This window comes from Podarcis raffonei, chromosome 10 (assembly GCF_027172205.1).
Source record: "Podarcis raffonei isolate rPodRaf1 chromosome 10, rPodRaf1.pri, whole genome shotgun sequence".
In the NCBI taxonomy this organism is placed as follows: domain Eukaryota; kingdom Metazoa; phylum Chordata; class Lepidosauria; order Squamata; family Lacertidae; genus Podarcis; species Podarcis raffonei.
This window is the reverse complement of record NC_070611.1, coordinates 76,489,561-76,509,419: the sequence shown is the minus strand read 5'-3', so window position 1 is coordinate 76,509,419 and position 19,859 is coordinate 76,489,561. Positions and strand designations below refer to the sequence as shown.

The 19,859-nt window shown below is 46.7% G+C and overlaps 2 protein-coding genes and 1 pseudogene across 2 annotated transcripts in view; all 3 read left to right on the top strand.

The window, feature by feature from the left end:
• The window catches only part of LOC128421774 (zinc finger protein 84-like), a 238,925-nt gene that overhangs the window by 34,476 nt on the left and 184,590 nt on the right, over positions 1–19,859 (top strand). Inside the window, exon 3 of the mRNA XM_053404958.1 lies at positions 14,217–14,361. The gene's annotated coding sequence lies outside the window, so the exon portion shown is untranslated. The remainder of the gene's footprint in view (positions 1–14,216; positions 14,362–19,859) is intronic.
• The window catches only part of LOC128421753 (zinc finger protein ZFP2-like), a 461,814-nt pseudogene that overhangs the window by 439,289 nt on the left and 2,666 nt on the right, over positions 1–19,859 (top strand).
• LOC128421736 (zinc finger protein 470-like) lies at positions 1,913–3,700 on the top strand. Its single transcript, XM_053404899.1, has one exon. It carries the CDS (start codon positions 2,068–2,070, stop codon positions 3,460–3,462), a length of 1,395 nt encoding a protein of 464 aa, XP_053260874.1. The 5' UTR covers positions 1,913–2,067; the 3' UTR covers positions 3,463–3,700.

The window sequence follows — 19,859 nt, the reverse complement described above, 5'->3', positions numbered from 1 at the left end:
TCCAAAATGACCCCTAGGCTGTGCACCTGGTCCTTTAGGGCCACAGTTACCCCATTCAGGACCAGGGGGTCCCCCACACCTGCCCACCCCTTGTTCCCCAGGGACAGTACTTCTGTCTTGTCAGGATTCAACCTCAATCTGTTAGCTGCCACCCATCCTCAAACCACCTCCAGGCACCAACACAGGGCATTCACCACCTTCTCTGGTTCCAATTTAAATGAGAAGAAGAGCTGGGTATCACCCACATACTGGTGAACACCCAGCCCAAAACCCCTGATGATCTCTCCCACCAGCTTCCTATAGATATTAAAAAGCATGGGGGAGAGGACGGAGCCCTGAGGCACCCCACAAGTGAGAGCCCAGGGGTCAGAACAGTCATCCCCCAACACCACTTTCTGGACATGGCCCAGGAGGAAGGAGGGGAACCACTGCATAACCATTTCCCCAGCTCTCCTCGAGGGTCCAGAAGGACACCATGGCCAAACGTCTCCAAAGCCACTGAGAGATCTAGCAGAACCAGGAAACAGCTTTCCCCTCAGACTCTAGCGCATCTGAGATTATCAACGAGCGCAACCAGGGCAGTTTCTGTTGCATGATGAGGCCTAAATCCCAATTGGAGGGATCATGGTGGCAGAAGCTTTCCTGGTCCTGCACCCCCAAAAGCTCCAGGCACAAGACTTTCATTAGCTTTGAAGGGGCCATCGGATACTTGGTGGTCTTTTCTTCAAAAGACAAATATTCTGAATACTTTTTAATTGATGTATGATGTAAATAGTGCTTCTGTTTTACATATTCCACATTGGAGAGATTCTGATACACAGATCTGAGTTCATCGCTCCCCCTGAAACTGATGTGTTAGCAGCACTACAAGCCTGGGCAGTGTGTTTGGGGGTTCAGGGCTGCCTAGACAACAAGACACCCTTCTCAGCCTTGCTTATATGGTCCCAAGGAAAGCAGAGCAGTACGTTAGGCACCAGCTTGGCTGCAAGAGTGGCTGGAAGGAGGTGTGCAGGACACCATGTAACTATCTTAGAGACTCCACTCTGGATTTGTGTAGGTTTCCCTCCATAGCCTTTTCTTCTTCTGAAGATAACTCACGAGGCAGCAAAGTATTACGACCAGAGTTTTCCTTCTCGATGGGCTTCCTTCCCTGGTTGACGAGCCCCATCTGCCCTTCACTTTCCTCTGCAGCAGGGGCAGAATCTGCTTTCTTGACTGTGGGATTCACTGTTGTTCTCATCCTCTCCATCCACCAGGGCCTGCCTTCACCTGCAGCAGAATTCCCTAATAAACCAAGGATTTGAGACCCATCAGCTATCCTCACCTGGTTTAGCCGGCCGATTGAAGCCGTTCCTGGGATTGTGGCCTCTGTTGCATGCTGACAGCTTCTGGAAGCCACAGGTGAGAGCTGAGTGCAGGGTGGGGACCAATGGTGGATAAATTACCCCATAAGGTGCATGACATTTCCCCCACCAAAGGAACTACCGCTCCCCTAACACCCCACGACATCGTATGATTATGATATTTAAGACAGAACAGGAACAAATTCATGTCCCCAGAAATAACACAACCTCAGTCCATTAGTGAATCAATACTACATTTTCAAGGTACTACATATTCCACTAAGTACAGTTTATCATTTGGCCTTGAATATCCTGCTTTTCTGTGTCATTTTAGGATAGTCCTGCGTCAGAAGATGGGCACGTGATCAGACAGGACATCATTCTTTAAAAAATCAAGCTGCTTTATGAACATTGGTTGAGGATTTTGATAGTTGCTCATGAATTATTATCATTTGATGACATTGCAACTTCACTTCCTAAAAAATGGGAACATGGGTAGGAGTTGAGGGAATGTAGGAGACATTGAAATAGGAGAAGGTGCTAATGGAACTTGATTTGTTCTCTTTCCCTTAGTTCTCTTCCTTGAAACCAAAACAGGATTCCCTTTCCTACCACTCTGAAGAAGGAGATGGAGAAGGCAGTCAGAACTCCAGGGGATGGGTCACCTCCCCCCCCCATTAGGAATAGAAATTAAAATGTGTGAAATGTGGACTATGTTCATTGAATGAGCACACATAGTTCACATCAACGACCTCCAACAGGGGAGAAACCATGTAAAGGTATGGAGTGTGGGAAACGTTTCACTGATAGTGGAAACCTTAGAACACATCAGGGGACTCACATGGGCAAGAAAGGATTCCACTGCAGGGAGTGTGGGAAGAATTTCCATCAATGTGGCCACTTAAGTTTACATCAACATATTCACACAGGGGAAAAACATTTTAAATGCCTGGAGTGCGGAAAGAGCTTCAGTCAGAATGGAGACCTTAAATTACACCAGCGGATTCACACAGGGGAGAAACCATATAAATGTATAGAGTGCGGAATGAGCTTTAGTCATAATGGAAGACTTAGAACACATCAATGGACTCACACAGGGGAGAAATCATTTAAATGTATAGAGTGCGGAAAGAGCTTTAGTGATAATGGAAGCCTTAGAAAACATCAACGGACTCACACAGGGGAGAAACCATATAAATGTATAGAGTGCGGAAAGAGCTTTAGTGATAATGGAAACCTTAGAAAACATCAACGGACTCACACAGGGGAGAAACCATATAAATGTATAGAGTGCGGAATGAGCTTTAGTGATAATAGAAGCCTTAGAACACATCAACGGACTCACACAGGGGAGAAACCATATAAATGTATAGAGTGTGGAAAGAGCTTTAGTCATAATGGAAGCCTTAGAACACATCAACGGACTCACACAGGGGAGAAACCATATAAATGTATAGAGTGTGGAAAGAGCTTTAGTGATAATGGAAAACTTAGAACACATCAACGGACTCACACAGGGGAGAAACCATATAAATGTATAGAGTGTGGAAAGAGCTTTAGTGATAATGGAAAACTTAGAACACATCAGCGGACTCACACAGGGGAGAAACCATTTAAATGTATAGAGTGCGGAAAGAGCTTCAGTGATAATGGAAACCTTAGAAAACATCAACGGACTCATACAGGGGAGAAACCATATAAATGTATAGAGTGTGGAAAGAGCTTTAGTGATAATGGAAAACTTAGAACACATCAACGGACTCACACAGGGGAGAAACCATATAAATGTATAGAGTGCGGAATGAGCTTTAGTCATAATGGAAGCCTTAGAACACATCAACGGACTCACACAGGGGAGAAACCATATAAATGTATAGAGTGTGGAAAGAGCTTTAGTCATAATGGAAGCCTTAGAACACATCAACGGACTCACACAGGGGAGAAACCGTATAAATGTATAGAGTGCGGAATGAGCTTTAGTGATAATAGAAGCCTTAGAACACATCAACGGACTCACACAGGGGAGAAACCATTTAAATGTATAGAGTGCGGAAAGAGCTTCAGTGATAATGGAAAACTTAGAAGACATCAGCAGACACACAGCAGAGAAACCATTTAAATGTATGGACTGTGGAAGGAGCTTCAGTCAGAGAGGAACCCTTGATTTATGTCAACAAACTCACACAAAACACAAACCTTATAAATATCAGGAAAGTAGATAGAGGTTGAGCCCTAGTGGAAGTTCTAAATCAACAGACTCACGGACAGGAAGAACTTTAGGAATTGAAACCCTTCAAACCATCCACAAACTCAGAGAGGAGAAGCAGTTTAAATGAAAAGATTGCAAAAGTGCTTTATTTACAATGGAGTGTTCAAGGAACATCCAGGGACTCTCACATGGAAGATCCCATTTTGGTGTCTGGAGTGTGGGACATCTTCCTCTCAGAGTCCACTCTTTTCTTCACAGAAATGAACTCGGCAGGAAATCAGTCTTTAACACATTTTGTGTATGTGAAGTTCTGGTATTTATGTGTAAAACTGTATAGTAATGAAATATTGAAGGCAATGTCAAACAATGTGATTATAATCTAACATGTAAAGTACCTTTCAATAGAGAAGGGGTGAGGGTTTATCTGGATTGCTGGTGGTCAGTGAGGATTAAAGCTGGGCGATATATTGTTCCAAACTGGTTTCTAGACCACATCGTGATAACCTTTCAAAAACAACTGATATGGCAACACACCGCAGATCACAGTGTGTGTTTCTGGGATGCTCATTTGCCTGGAAGCAGCCGGCAGAAAGCTTTTCTTTGTGAAGCCCCTGCAGCTGCCGAGTTGCTGACTTCCCTCCCAGATGACAGGAAGCGAAAGACACACATCCATTGCCCTGTGTCCTTCCAGCCTCTTTCCTCCCTTGCTCCCTTCTGCCGGTTTGTGTGCCTGACTTAGATATCCTGTGTGCTCTATTTTTTTACTTCTGAAACTGGATTTCCCCTCAGGAGCTAAGTTTTGTGCCTCACTGGGGACCCAGTGAGAACTGTATGCTTTGAAAGCTCAGTAAATTATTACCGAAGAAGTCCTGCTGCTTCTCTGTGTGTTTTTGACCTCAGTGAGGGACTTGCTCTACACGTGGCCCCTACTCTCCTCCTGGCCTGGAGTTGCTTTACTCAAGCATGCAAGACGGGTGCATCTGTGTGCACTCAAAAGCAAATAAAGTAGGACTCTCCTTTCTATGAGAGTACAGTGGTACCTTGGGTTACAGACGCTTCAGGTTACAGACACTTCAGGTTACAGACTCTGCTAACCCAGAAATAGTACTTCGGGTTAATAACTTTGCTTCAGGATGAGAACAGAAATCGTGCTCCGGCGGTGGTGCAGCAGCAGGAGGCCTCATTAGCTAAAGTGGTGCCTCGGGTTGGGTGCTGTCTTGCTTTGGACATGAAGGAGAGCAGACATGATTCCTTTGTCCTGATGTGTGCTGAATAAACTGCTTGTAAATCTGCTCACATATGCCTCTCCAGCCACTTCTGTTGTGCCTTTACTCTGCTGAGTGTGCATGCCCAGCTTCTGAAGCTCAGGTTGCAGTTTCATGCTGATCCAAGGACTGGAGATCGCCCAGCACAGCTGGGGGGCTGCCATTTGCCCCCAATTCCTTGGCTGCATCCCAACACTAAGCACTGGAGGAGAAAATGAGCCCTGCAGGATCAGGCCAGAGGGCTCCCTCCTATAGGGGAGACAGAGCAGAGGAGCCACCCATCACCCTGTCCTCCTCCTCCTCCACCACAGATTGGCCTCCTCCTCTTTTAAACCACCTTTATTGGTGGCCTCTGCCTCTTGTGGGAGGGAGTTCCACAGGTTTTATTCTGCCCTGCTAGAGGAAGTGCTTTCTCTTCTCTGCCTGCCTTCCTTCCTTCCTTCCTTCCTTCCTTCCTTCCTTCCTTGCAGCAGTGAGGTTTTAGGGACCAGGGTATATTTCATGTCTGAATGTTTCCATCTGCGGACAACCTCGACTTCTTGCAGGAAAGGGAGGGATTGGGCTTTCGCTCTGGAGGACCCTGCCCCCCCCCCGTCTTACTTTCCTGTCTAGGAATCTAACTCGATTCCGTTTAACCCTTGGCAAGCCGAGCTCACTCAACTCACGCCTCTCCCTCTCCCGAGAGCAGGAGCATCGCGCTGCAATGGCATCCAGAGAAGGCGGAGGACGAGAGGCTTATGGATTACTTCCGGCAACGGATACATTCAGTTTTGGACAGCAGCTGAACAGCTGGCCCCTGAACACGGGTCCTAAGAAATCCTCACTGGCTCTAGATCCGTTTCTGAGCACCATTCAAAGTGTTGGTGCTGACCTTGAAAGCCCCAAATGGTCTCAGCCCGAGGAAAACATTTCCGCAAAAAGATCAAAACATGTAGCCGCAGGTGATACAATAGGAGCCTTTCTGCAAATGGCCTTTGCAACACAACTCACTGGGTGGTAACAAATTATACACATTTGCCTCTTTTCAACGGATGCTTTCGCTTAGCCCCGTTTCCTCAATGAATCCACCCATTTCAGTAAAACCTGAGCTGAAATAGTAAGGAAAGCAAAAGAGGAGCCCTGTCTGACCCCCGTCAGCCTCCAGACTCCCCCAGTCACGCGGCAGGAGATTCTTCCTGAGCCCCCCCCCTCCGTGAGGTGGGTATGACATCATGGATGATCCAGTGATGATCCATATGATCCATTGATGATCCACATGATCCAAGCAGACTTGTCCAAAGAGCAGATCTCTAGGCCTGAATGAAACGGGTCTGCGATGATGGATTCGGGGGTCAAGAAATCCGCCCTTTCCAATGCTCTCTCAGGCTGGCCAGGAAAAGGCAGGGAGCAGGAATCGTCAGGCATCCCGGTTGACAGACAGACTTGTCATGTTGCCAAAACATGGAGTCTGAGCTGATTTCCATGTACAACTCACTTTGTGGCGCAACCGGGGATGTTTTTGGGGTGCTCTCTCTGTGACGGGGGCGTCGATTATTTGAGGATGTACAAATTGCAACGCGCTTTAGTTCTGGGCTGCTTCACTCCTCGCATGGGGGGGGGTGCTCTGCGCGCAAACAGATCAACAGCTGCCTTGCTTTCTTCCTGGCCTCATTGTCTTGCCTCTGACGGAGACACAAGGGAAGAATTTTACCTGGGTGTCGGGGCTTTGTGTGCAAAAAGCAAAGCCACTTTTTTTTCCTAACACAGGAGTCACAAAGCCTAACCCGCTGTTCAGTGTGCAGGTAAAGGTAAAGGTAAAGGTACCCCTGCCCGTACGGGCCAGTCGTGTCCGACTCTAGGGTTGTGTGCCCATCTCACTTAAGAGGCCGGGGGCCAGCGCTGTCCGAAGACACTTCCGGGTCACATGGCCAGCGTGACAAGCTGCATCTGGCGAACCAGCGCAGCACACGGAAATGCCGTTTACCTTCCCGCTAGTAAGCGGTCCCTATTTATCTACTTGCACCCGGGGGTGCTTTCGAACTGCTAGGTTGGCAGGCGCTGGGACCGAGCAACGGGAGCGCACCCCGCCGCGGGGATTCGAACCGCCGACCTGATGATCGGCAAGTCCTATGCGCTGAGGTATTACCCACAGCGCCACCCGCGTCCCTGTTCAGTGTGCACCAATACCTAAAACCTGGAATGGATCTAAGATCATGGCGTGGGGGGCGGGGGGAGGGAAGGATTTTCAGTGTAAACATTGTAAGGGGGGCGCACTTTGCAGCTGGATTGCCGGGATCAGCCCCTTCCCCGCTCTCCTCGTCCCCAGAAGGGGTTCATCCCCAGAAGGTCTTCCTCTCCTTCGCCCCCCCTAAATTCCTCCCCTCCCTGGGGGGGCGGCTCTGCGCGCAAACAGATCAACAGCTGCCTTGCTTTCTTCCTGGCCTCCTTGTGTTACCTCTGAGGGAGACACAAGGGAAGAATTGTGTTGGGGGCGGTGTGTGTGCAAAAGCCCAAGCCCTATTTTTTCCGTAACACAGGAGTCACAGAGTCCAACTCGCGGCTCAATGTGCACAAATACCAAAAACCTGGAATGGATCTAAGATCATGGCGTGGGTGGGGGGGAGGGAAGGATTTTGCAATGTAAACATTGTAGGGGGGGACCCCACTTTGCAGCGGGATTTCCTGGATCAGCCCCTCCCGCGCTCTCCTAGTAAGGCGGGAGGGGGAAAACAATTCTTTCCCTCCCTTCCCGGCACAACCTGCTTTCACGCCGCCCCCAAACCATCAACCCCCCCGGTATGTCGCACCTTTTCCTTCTGCTCCTCCTCCCCGCAATCCGGCTTCTGTTTCTGGAATGAGGGGAGAGAGCCCCCCCTCTCAAACTGCTTGCTTCGTCCGCAAGTGGAGCTTCTACGCCGGATTGCTGCTCTGCTCCATAGCTCTAGGGGCGCGCGCTTTTGGAAAGGGAAGGAGGGGCGGCAGGACCCCCCCTCCGTGGATGTTGCAGGAAAGGAAAGGAGAATCGGGAGCGAGGACAAAGGGGTCGCGGGGGGAGGGGAGAGAAGGACCCAGAGACCCCCTCCAGCTCCCCCAAGCGCCTTCCGTGGGGCCTGGATCCCTGCGCGCGTGCTGCGAAGGGGGCTTTCCTTGGCCCCTTGGGTGCCTTGGCAGGGGCGGACATGCACCGCCCACCCAGGGGATTCCCAGCAAAGAGCCCTCGCCTCGTTTCCCCCGCGCAGGCATCCCTGGGGCGCTGTGGGTTCCGCGCGGAGAGAGGTGGGCCATGAAAGGGTTAATGGGAGTAAGGGACGTCTGGATAGAGACCCCCCTGTCCCTCCCCTGCTCGTCTATTTTTTTAAAAAATTATATTTATTAAAGTTTTAAAGATTACAAAAAGAAAAAATAAGAACACCAAAAAGAAAAAGAAGAAAACAGAAAAATAAAATCCGTTAAGAAAAAACACAGCGAATCTTCCCATAACTTATCTTTCATTTGCTTGTTTCCTTGACCTCCTCACACCTCCCTTTTTTGTATTCTAGTTCAGTTAACTATTTCAGCAAATCCTTTCCATCTTTTCCAAATTTTGTCCTGTAATTTATCTTAATATAATATAACTTTACTTTCCCTCCTTTCACCAATTAACAGTCTGTTTTTTCCTAAACCTTTATAACATTTCTGCTAAAACCACATAACTTCATTCCAACATCCTTCTAACATTCATTAATTTTACAATGTTTCTGTTAGTCTTTAAATTTCTTCCAATCTTCCTCCACCGACTCTTCTCCCTGGTCTCATATTCTGCCAGTCATTTCCGCCAGTTCCATGTAGTCCATCACCTTCATCTGCCATTCTTCCCGGGTGGGTAGATCTTGTGTCTTCCAGTACTTTGCAATAAGTATTCTTGCTGCTGTTGTAGCATACATAAAGAAAATTCTATCCTTCTTTGGCACCAATTGGCCGACCATGCCCAGGAGAAAGGCCTCTGGTTTCTTTAGAAAGGTATATTTAAATACCTTTTTCATTTCATTATAGATCATCTCCCAGAAAGTCTTAATCCTTGGGCATGTCCACCAAAGGTGAAAGAATGTACCCTCAGTCTCTTTGCATTTCCAACATTTATTATTGGGCAAATGATAAATTTTTGCAAGCTTGACTGGTGTCATGTACCACCTGTAGATCATTTTCATTATATTCTCTCTTAAGGCATTACATGCCGTGAACTTCATACCTGTGGTCCATAACTGTTCCCAGTCAGCCATCATAATGTTGTGTCCAACATCTTGTGCCCATTTAATCATAGCAGATTTCACCGTTTCATCCTGAGTGTTCCATTTCAACAGCAAGTTATACATTCTTGACAAGTTCTTAATTTTGGGATCTAGCAATTCTGTTTCCAATTTTGATTTTTCCACCTGCAAGCCATTTTTTTTGTCCAAATTATATGCCTCCATTATCTGGTAGTAATGAAGCCAATCTCGCACTCTATTTTTTAATTTTTCAAAACTCTGCAGTTTTAATCTGTCTCCCTCTTGTTCCAAAATTTCCCAATATTTCGGCCATTTGGCCTCCATATTGAGTTTTTCTGAGCCTTCGCTTCCGTTGGTGACAACCACCTTGGGGTTTTATTTTCAAGCAAGTCCTTATATAAATTCCTCTGATCCAACGTAACAGTTTCAGAAACTTCCTCTAGGGGGAAACAGTTATAATCCGTACTTGTATTAATAAAAAATAATGCCTTTTAAAACACAGCTGAAGCAGGAAAGTTAGTTTCAATTTCCAGTTACTTTTCCTCCTTTTTAAGATCAGAAGAGGACAGTTAGAAACAATGTATCTCTCTTACTCAGCTAGCTGTCAGCGGGCGATATATTCACAGTCAGTGCGCATTTCAAAGTACGGCAGCCTTATTGTCCTATTGGCAGCCCATTCCCAGGTTCTGAGCGGTGGAATTTTAGCTTCCTTCCCTCTCTCTTGCAGGTAAATATAGTCCAAAACTCCCCCCCCTTCTCCTGCTTCCAAGGGGGGGGGGTTTACTATTTTTTGGTGTTGAAAAATTAGTCCTTTCCAATCGGCTTTCCAAGACTTTAGCTTGCAGCCTCTTTGCTTTGATCTATTTACAAAAGCGGAAGGCGGACTTCCTGTTTATGCCTCCCCGCTACAATACCGAATTAAGTCTTTTTTTTTCTCCTTTAAAAAGTTTCCAATTTGTTCTACTCACGGGTAGTTGCTTTTAGAATAGAATTGTCCACAGGAAAAAGTCAGCGCTTCTCCGCAACGGCTGTGCGGCTTCACTCCGTGGAAAAAGCAATCGATTCACAGCACCGCGCTGCTCACCCCACTTCGCTCCGGAGCCCCGAAATCGGGTTTCCCTGTGAGTGGGGGAGGCGCAAAATGTGCCCGCCGAATCCCACGTTCACAGGCTTCACCCGCCTGTGATTTTTGAGGGGTCTCCGCCTTCGCCGTGGCAGCCAGACCCGATTCCCATAGAGCAAATTCCTCCTGGTCAGAGGAATTCCGCCATTACCGATGGCGCTAACCCGGAAGTTCAATCCCCTGCTCGTCTAAGGGGGCCCCTCTGGACAGAGAAATGGGCGAGGGGTGAGTCGCGCCAAGGGGTGGGGGCCTCTGGGTGCAGGGGAGACTCTGGGACAGAGGGAGAGAATCGATGAAGTGGGGAGGGGGAGCATCCCTGGGGCAGGGAAGTGCAGCATTGGGGGGGGGGGAGAGATAGGAAACCAGTCTTTGGGGAGACATCTCCATCATGGCACAAGCTGGGGATCTCCGGAGGGGCCGCCTTGGCTTCTCCCTCCCACCCAGGAATCGGCCACCTCTTCAAGGCGACCAGAGGGGGATCCCTGGAAAGTGGGGGGTCCAGTCCCCCCACCCCTTCCTTCCTGCAATCTCCATCCTCTTCCTGCCACATAAGCCCCTGCCCTGTCCAGACACAGCGCTTCTGCCCAGTCCAACCATTGGTCCCCCTGGAGAGGAGAGGAAATCCCAAGAGGAAGAGGGGAGGGGAGAGGCCTTCTCAGAAGCGGCTCTTTGTTTCCGCAATCCCACCCAGGAAGCAGCCAGAAACGCTTTCCTCTCTCTCAGGCTTCCATCTTTAATGTCTTTTCCGCTGAGGGTGAGGATAATGTACACCTGTCATCAGAAACAGGGGTGCAGAGTCCATGGAATGGCTCTCAGGGCTGATATAGAAGTTGCACCTCAAAAGCATTTCTGTTCCTCTTATTCTTTGTAGGCAGTGTCAGAGTGACTGACAAGCTGAGATACAATCCTTCAGCATCCAATGACAGCGACTGAATGAATCTTCCCAGTCAAAGGACCCATTTTCTTGATAGACAGTGCCTGTGGCTGGAGGATCTACACACTGGGTGTGCCTATACAGGCCAAAGACTGCCAGTATTAGCACAAGTGAGGTTTGTGACCCCCCCCCTCCAAATTTACAGACTGTGTGTGAATGAGAGTTTGTGGGTGGGATTATAATTTACGGCAACCCTTTGATTTTCTCCACCCATAATATTTCGTGAGTACGAATTCCAAAATAACTACAAAAAAACACAAAAGATGATAAGAATGGTTCTACTATTTATATCCTGCCCATCTGGTCGGGTTTCTGCAGCCCCTCTGGGCAGGTTACAGCACATATAAAAGACAGTAAAACATCAAACATTAAAATCCTCCCGATACAGGGCTGCCTTCAGCTGTCTTCCAAATGTCAGGTAGTTGCCCATTTCCTTGCCCTCTGCCTGGTTCCCTGTAACTTCACTTCTTGCAGGGAAGGAACCAGCAGAAGACCCTCAGAAGAGGACCTCAGTGTCCAGACTGAGCCATGGGGGTGGAGACACTCCTTCAGGTCTACAGTGCCAAGGCTGTTGAGGGCTTTAGTTCGCAGATCTTGCTCCTCCATAATGACCTCCAGAGCAAGTCTGACGTATAATTAGCAGAGTAGGAAAAAACCCTCAGAGGCAGCAAAAATTTTATTCAGCAAATAAATTTAATACTGAATGCAAAGAAGCATAACAGGATCCAAAACATAGCAAAGACCTAACTTAAATAAAAACTTAACTTGGCATACCAAAACAGAACTCAAGTAAATAAAAAGAATTGTCCAGTAGCTCCTTAGAGACCAACTAAGATTGTCCTGGGTATAACCTTTGATGTGCATGCAAACTTCTTCAGATACACTGAAACAGAAGTCACTAGACAGAACCTTATATATAGTGGGAGGGTGGGGTGGGGGTTTTCTCAGAAGGGTAGTAGGAGATGGGTATGGTAAAGCTGTTGACTGTTAATGACTGCAATTAGTCCTACAGGAAAAAGCATGGGATAGTATGCAGATGTCCAAAACTAGCTTTGGTATGTGTAATGAGACAAGAATCCAATATCTCTATTCAGACCAGGTCTCTCCAGAGTTTTCAGTTTAGTAATGTTGTAATTCAGCAACTTCTCTTTCAAGTCTATTTCTGAAATTCTTTTTTCATTAATTTTGACTGCATCAGACCAACACGGCTACCTGCCTGAATCTAGCACTCAAGTAAGACACACACAAGCAGAGTAGAGTAATATCAGAATAGGAAGTGGGAGCAGGTGCCTTTCAATACTGTAATTTATAAACAATTCAGTGTCAGAGTAACATTGGGACGGGATAACAAGCCTGGCTCACTCCAGTTTAAACCAGCTTCATCTGGTTCCCAAACACAAGGAAGGTTCAGCATAATCTCATAACAACTGATCCCACCACCTGCTCTCAGCAGAAAGGAAACTCCCTTATCAGCTAAAATGTTCCAGCTGGAGAAAACACCAGCTTTGAATCACACAGAGTAAAACCACCAGAACCTTCTTGAAGCAATAAACCAGGAATGATCTCTCTACATTAGATCAATACTATTCTATGCCTGAAAAATGCAACTATGACACTTTAAAGGTCAGCACCAACAGTGTGAATTGTGATTGGAAATGCACTGGGAGACAGGGAAGATCCTTTAGGACAAGTGATATGTGGTTTCCGCAGCTGCTCCCAGTTATTAGTCCAGCTGCCGCATTCTGGATTAGTTGCAGTTTCTGAGTCACCTTCAAATGTAGCCCCATGTAGAACACATGGCAGTAGTCCAAACTGGAGATAACCAGAGCATGCGTCACTCTGGTGAGACAGTCCGAGGGCAGGGAGGGTCTCATCCAGTGTACCAGATGGAGCTGGCAGACAGCTGCCCTGGACACAGAACTGACCTGTGCCTCCATGGACAGCTGTGAGTCCAAAATGCCCCCCAGGCTGTGCACCTGGTCCTTTAGGGCCACAATTACCCCATTCAGGACCAGGGAATCCTCCACATCTGACTGTCCTCCAGGGACAGTACTTCTGTCTTGTCAGGATTCACCCACAGCCACCACCCATCCTCAAACCACCTCCAGGCACCAACACAGGGCATTCACCTCCCTCACTGGTTCCAATATAAAAGAGAGGAAGAGCTGGGCATCATCCACATACTGGTGAGCACCCAACCCAAACCCCCTGATGATCTCTCCCAGTGGCTTCATATAGCTATTAAAAAGCATAGGGGAGAGGATGGAGCCTGGAGGCTCCCCCTAAGTGAGCACCCAGGGGTCAGAACACTCCTCCCCCAACACCACTTTCTGGACATGGCCCAGGAGGAAGGAGGGGAACTCCTGTGTAGCAGGGCCCCCAGCTCCCCTAAAGGGTCCAGAAGGATACCATGGCCAAAGGTCCCCAAAGCCCCTGAGAGCTCCAGCAGAACCCGGGAACAGCTTTTCCCTCAGACTCTAGACCATCAGAGATCATCAAGCAGCACAACCAGGGCAGTTTCTGTTGCATGATGAGGCCTGAATCCCCATTGGAAGGATCATGGTGGCAGAAGCTTTCCTGATCCTGCAGCCCACAAAAGCTTCAGCCACAATACTTTTATAAGCTTTCAAGGGGCCACCGGATACTTTGTCTTTTCAAATACTTTTACAGTCACATATGATGTAAACAGCACTTCTGTTTCCCTTGTTCCACATTGGAGAGACTTTGATACACAGGTCTGAGCTCATTTCTGTGCTTGAAACTGCTGTGTTAGCAGCAATGGAAGCCTGGGTAGTGTGTTTGGGGGTCCTGGGCTGCCTAGACAACAAGACCCCCTTCTCAGCAGAGCAGTATGTTTGGCACCAGCTTGGCTGCAGGAGTTGAATGAAGAAGGTGTGCAGGGCACTATCCAAGAATCTTAAGAGACTCCACTCAAGATTTGTGTAGGTTTTCCTCCATAGCATTTTCTTCTCCTGAAGATAAGTCATGAGGCAGCAATGTTTAGGATCAGAGTTTTCCTTCTCAATGGGCTCCCTTCCCTTTCCTCTGCAGGATGGGCAGAATCTGCCTTCTTGACTGTGGGATTCACTGTTGTTCTCCTCCTCTCCTTCCACCAGGTCCTGCCTTCACCGGCAGCAGAATTCCCCAACCCACCAAGGATTTGAGACCCATCAGCTATCCTCACCTGGTTTTGCCAGCCGGTTGAAGCCGTTCCTGGGATTGTGGCCTCTGTTGCATGCTGACAGCTTCTGGAAGCCACAGGTGAGAGCTGAGTGCAGGGTGGGGACCAATGGTGGATAGATTACCCAAGAAGGTGCATGACATTTACACCACCAAAGGTACCGCCTCTCCTCTAACACTCCAAGACATCCTATAATTATGATACTTAAGACAAATCAGGAATAAAATTGTGTTTCCAGAGATAACACAACATCAGGCCATCAATGAATCAATATCATATATTCAAGGCTGAAGTTTCCCTAAGTACAGTTATTTCTTTGCCTTTAATATCCAGCTTTTTCAGTGCCAGATAAGGATATTCCTGCCTCAGAAGAAGGACACGAGATCAGTCAGCACATCATTATTATAAAGAACCATTGGGGTAGGTGTTTCCGTCTGAGATTCCCATTTGCCATCTGCTTCTCCTGCTCTCTCCATTCAATGTGTGGCATGTAGACGGAGGTCCGTCTCCAAGAACAGGAGCTTCCCTGAGCACCCATTCAGCTCACCCCAAGCACCAAACTTTGTCACATGTTCTCTGACTGACCCAGACCATAGTCCCTCGAAAAGATGTAGACCTGGGCCTCCCAAAATGGTCCATATGAACCTCCTGAGGTCAATGGGACTGTGAAAGTGACTCATGAAGATCTAGAGGTGGATGGAGGATTATGATGCAGAGGATGGGGAATGTCCAAAGGAACGATGGACCAGAGAAAGAAAGGTCTTCATTTCCTAAAAACTGGAAACATGGGTAGGAGGCGGGGGAATGTAGGAAATGTTGAAATAAGAAAAGGTGCTAATGGCATATGATGTGCTCTCTTTCCCTTTGTTCTCTTCCTTGAAACCAAAATAGGATTTCCTTTCCGCCCATTCTGAGGAAGGTGATACAGAAGACAGTCAGAATTCCGGGAGATGGGGAACCTTTCGTTTCATTAGGAATAGCCATTAAAATGTGTGAAATGTGGAATATGCATCACTGAATGAGCACACATATCTCACATCAGTCAACTCAAATGGGGAAACCATTTAAAGGTATGGAGAGTGGAAAAAGTTTCAGTGATAGTGGAAAACTTAGGGCACATCAGGGGACCCACATGGGCAAGAAACGATTTCAATGCACAGAGTGTGGAAAGAACTTCAGTCAGAGTGGACACCTCAATATACATCAACAGGCACATAATGGGAAGAAACCATTTAAATGTATGGAGTGTGGAAAGAGCTTCAGTCGAAGTGATGAAATTGGAATACATCAACAGACTCACACAAGGCAGAAATTATTTAAATGCAGGGAGTGTGGGAAGAACTTCAGTCAGAGGGTACACTTAACTTTACATCAACGGACACATACAGGTGAGAAACCTTTTAAATGTATGGAGTGTGGAAAGAACTTCAGTCAGAATGGAAACCTTAGAAAACATGAACAGATGCACACAGGGGAACAACCTTTTAAATGCATGGAGTGTGGAAAGAGCTTCAGTCAGAATGGAAACCTTAAAATACACCAACAGACTCACACGGGTGAAAAACCATATGAATGTATGGAGTGTGGGAAAAGCTTCCATTTCAATGCAAACCTTAGAACACATCAACGGACTCACACAGGGGAGAAACCATTTAAATGCATGGAGTGTGGAAAGAGATTCAGTCAGAATGGACACCTTAGAAAACATCAACGGACTCACACAGGAGAGAAACCATTCAAATGCATGGAGTGTGGAAAGAGCTTCAGTCAGATTGGAAACCTTAAATTACACCAACGGACTCACACGGGTGAAAAACCATATAAATGTATGGAGTGTGGAAAGAATTTCAGATTTAGTGGAACCCTTAGAACACATGAAGAGACTCACATAAGTAAAAAACGATTTAAATGCATGGATTGTGGAAAGTGTTTCAGAGTGCACACCTTAGAACACATCAACGGATTCACACAGGGGAGAAACCATTCAAATGTATGGAGTGCAGAAAGAGCTTCAGTGACAGTTCAAGACTCCGTTTACATCGACGAACACACACAGGGGAGAAACCATTTAAATGTATAGTGTGTGGAAAGAGCTTCAGTCAGAGTGGAGACCTCAGTAGACATCATCAGACTCACACAGGGGAGAAACCATTTAAATGTATTCAGTGCGGAAAGAGCTTTAGTGATAGTTTCTTGTGGCTGATTAGCTGCTCTCCCTGTGCAAAGGTCAGAGGGGGCAGGGTTTCTGTTGAGGTAGGTGATTAGCTGTGGGAGGAGCTTATCAGAGCTTGCAGGGCAGCAGTTTGATCCATCTTTTAGATTTAGGGGAGCTAGTCTCAAACGTTTGTTGGGGGAGACCTAGGTTTTTTGGGGGGAGATTTATTTGTCCTGTCTTCACGCTTTTTATGATGGAGGACCGCTGTAGTGACCCCCAACGACACGTTCTCAAGATGGAGGGTGAGGGAACAGCTGCAGTCGCCTGCAGTTCCTGCGCAATGTTTGCCATCTTGCCAAAAGTTGCAGGCAGCTTTACCTGCAGCAATTACATGTTGATTGCCCTCTTAAAAGACAAAGTCCAGCAACTGGAGGAACGTGTAGCTACGCTCCAAAGAATTAGAGAGCTGGAGCTCTTCTTGGAAGCAACAGAGCACACCGTCTCCACCAAGGAGGAGACAGGGGACTCCCCTGAGAAGGAGGCTAGTTCACCAACACAGGAGCCAGATATATGGAGAAACGTGACTCAAAGAAGTAGGAGGCCCAGGGTTCGCTCTGATTGTTTAGAAATACACAGTCGCTTTGAGGTCCTCTCCCCTAGCATGGAAGATGAAGAGCAGACTCCATTTGAGGATCTCTCCCTCATTACAGTCGATCAGGTATATGAAGACGAGCAGCAAAGTCAGTCCTCAGGGAATGTGCAGGCGACCTTGGAACGGACAGCTCATGGAAAAACCCCGACCAGACCTAAGAGGAGGCGTGTAGTGGTGATAGTGTAGCACCCTGCTTGTGGTTAACGCTTAGCTGGAATGAAATATTCAACGCAGCAATAGAGAAATTAAAATAATAATTTATTTGTCAGACAAATAAATGAGAGACACAGTGGTATATGGTTACCAAAGCTCTGCCCCCTCCAGCCCTGATGGTCAGCACTTATATTTCCTCAGCCCAGCCCCCTTGCTCCTCCTTTGGCTGCCTCTGTCCAATCAGCCTGGTTGAAATTCCTATTGGCTGTTTGCTAGAACCAATCATGAAAGATACACCCATTTCCTATTACCTTTTATGGGAGACAAAGAGCTATATTTCCTTCTATCTATAAATGGCAAACAAGTAGCCATATATCTTACATTTGCCTCAACAAGGCACCTTAATGACCAGATCACCTCTTGCCCTTCTTGCCCTTTTGCCCTCCAAAACAGATGGCTAATGGTTTTAAATTTTTATCTTAAACAGAGGTCAGAGATCTTGGGTTCACATTCTCACACACCATCAATGAAACATCTCCTTCTTTGGAGGTCTTTAAGCAGAGGTTTGACAACCATATGTCAGGAGTGCTCTGATGGTGTTTCCTGCTTGGCAGGGGGTTGGACTCGATGGCCCTTGTGGTCTCTTCCAACTCTATGATTCTATGATTCCATGAAATAAGAATCTAACATAAGAATCTAACATTTCTTACTTTCTAAATCCTTTGCATAATTACATTTAAGCCAATATATTTCATACATAACATATATAGATTTTTAGAAGCAAAGGCCTTTTCAAAGTAAAAAAGGAACTTAGTAAAAAACACTTTCCAAAAGCAACCCCCCTTTCCTGGCCAGCTGCTTTTCCCATTAGCTCTTGCCCTTTAACCTTAGGAATATGTGGCTCAAGTCTCTAATGGGAGACACATGGTATTATATTTTGTTAAACAATGAATCCTACTATTTACCAACTCTTAATTAGTGCTTTTGCAGCTTGATTGTATTCTGTAGGGTCAGTAACCTAGTAACCTTTGCTCTCAGCCTGTAATTCCCTTTTTACAACTTTGAGAATTTTGGCTCCTGCTATAAATAAATCAAGGGGGCCTTTGTCCAGGAGGATAAACATCTGCCAAACCCAGCTGGTCTTCTGCCTGGCATAAAAACACACAAGCATCTGCAAATATATATATATTTTTAAACTCATTTTAAAATACAAGTCTTGATCAGATACCTCTATAGGGGATTCCCTACTGAGGGGAACAGAAGCAGTGATCTGTGGGCCTGACAAGATGTCTCAGGAAGTGTGCTGTCTCCCCGGGGCTAAGATCCAAGATGTAACTGAACGACTGCAAGGAATCATAAAACCCACTGACAAATACCCCTTCCTCTTGGTTCATGTGGGAACCAATGACACTGCAAGCAATAGCCTCCAGAAGATCAAAAGAGATTACGAGGCTCTGGGCAGGAAACTGAAGCAATTAAATGCACAAATTGTCATCTCATCTGTCCTCCCAGTTGAACGACGTGGCCCAGGGAGAGAGGGGAAAATAGTGGAAGTGAACAACTGGCTTCGCAAATGGTGTAAACAGGAATGGTTTGGATTCTTAGATCACCGACTGCAGTTTCTTGAAGATGGACTTCTGGCAAGCGATGGGCTGCACCTCACAACGGTTGGGAGGAATGTTTTTGCCAAAAATCTCAGAAACCTCATCAGGAGGGCTTTAAACTGACTAATGTGGGGGAGGGAGACAGTGCTCCTGAAGGTAGGAGTCTATCAATTGATGAAGATGATCATCTAAATGTCATAGACCGAATGGAGCAAACAGCACGCAGACCTAGTGGTGGGAGGAAAAAATCCTTAAATAAGAGACACAGGGGAATGATTAATGGACTTCAATGTCTGTACACTAATGCGCAAAGCATGGGAAATAAACAAGATGAGCTTGAGCTCTTGGTACAGCAAACTAAATATGACATAATAGGAATCACTGAAACCTGGTGGGATAAGTCCCACGATTGGAATGTAATAATGGAGGGATACAATCTATTTCAGAGAAACAGACCAGACAAGAAAGGAGGAGGAGTGGCGTTATATGTCAGGGATGTGTATACCTGTGAAGAGATCCAAGATTTAGAACCTCAAAGCCAAAGTGAGAGCATTTGGGTCAAAATTAAGGGAGAGAAGAATAACAGGGACCTCATTGTGGGAGTTTACTATAGATCCCCAAGTCAAACGGAGGACATAGATGATGCCTTCCTGGAACAGATGGCCAAGCATGCAAAAGGAAGGGAGATAGTAGTAATGGGGGACTTCAATTACCCGGATATTTGTTGGATGTCAAACTCAGCCAAGAGCATAAGGTCAAACAGATTCCTCACTGGCCTTGCAGACAACTTCATTGTCCAGAAAGTGGGAGAAGCAACAAGAGGAACAGCCATTTTAGATCTGGTCCTAACCAATGTTGATGACCTGGTTAGTGGGGTAGAAGTGGAAGGATCATTAGGCGCGAGTGATCATGCTCTTCTGAAGTTTACTATACAGCGGAAAGGAGCAGCCAAGCATACTAGGACTCAATTTCTTGACTTTAAGAAAGCCGACTTCATAAAACTTAGGGAAGTGC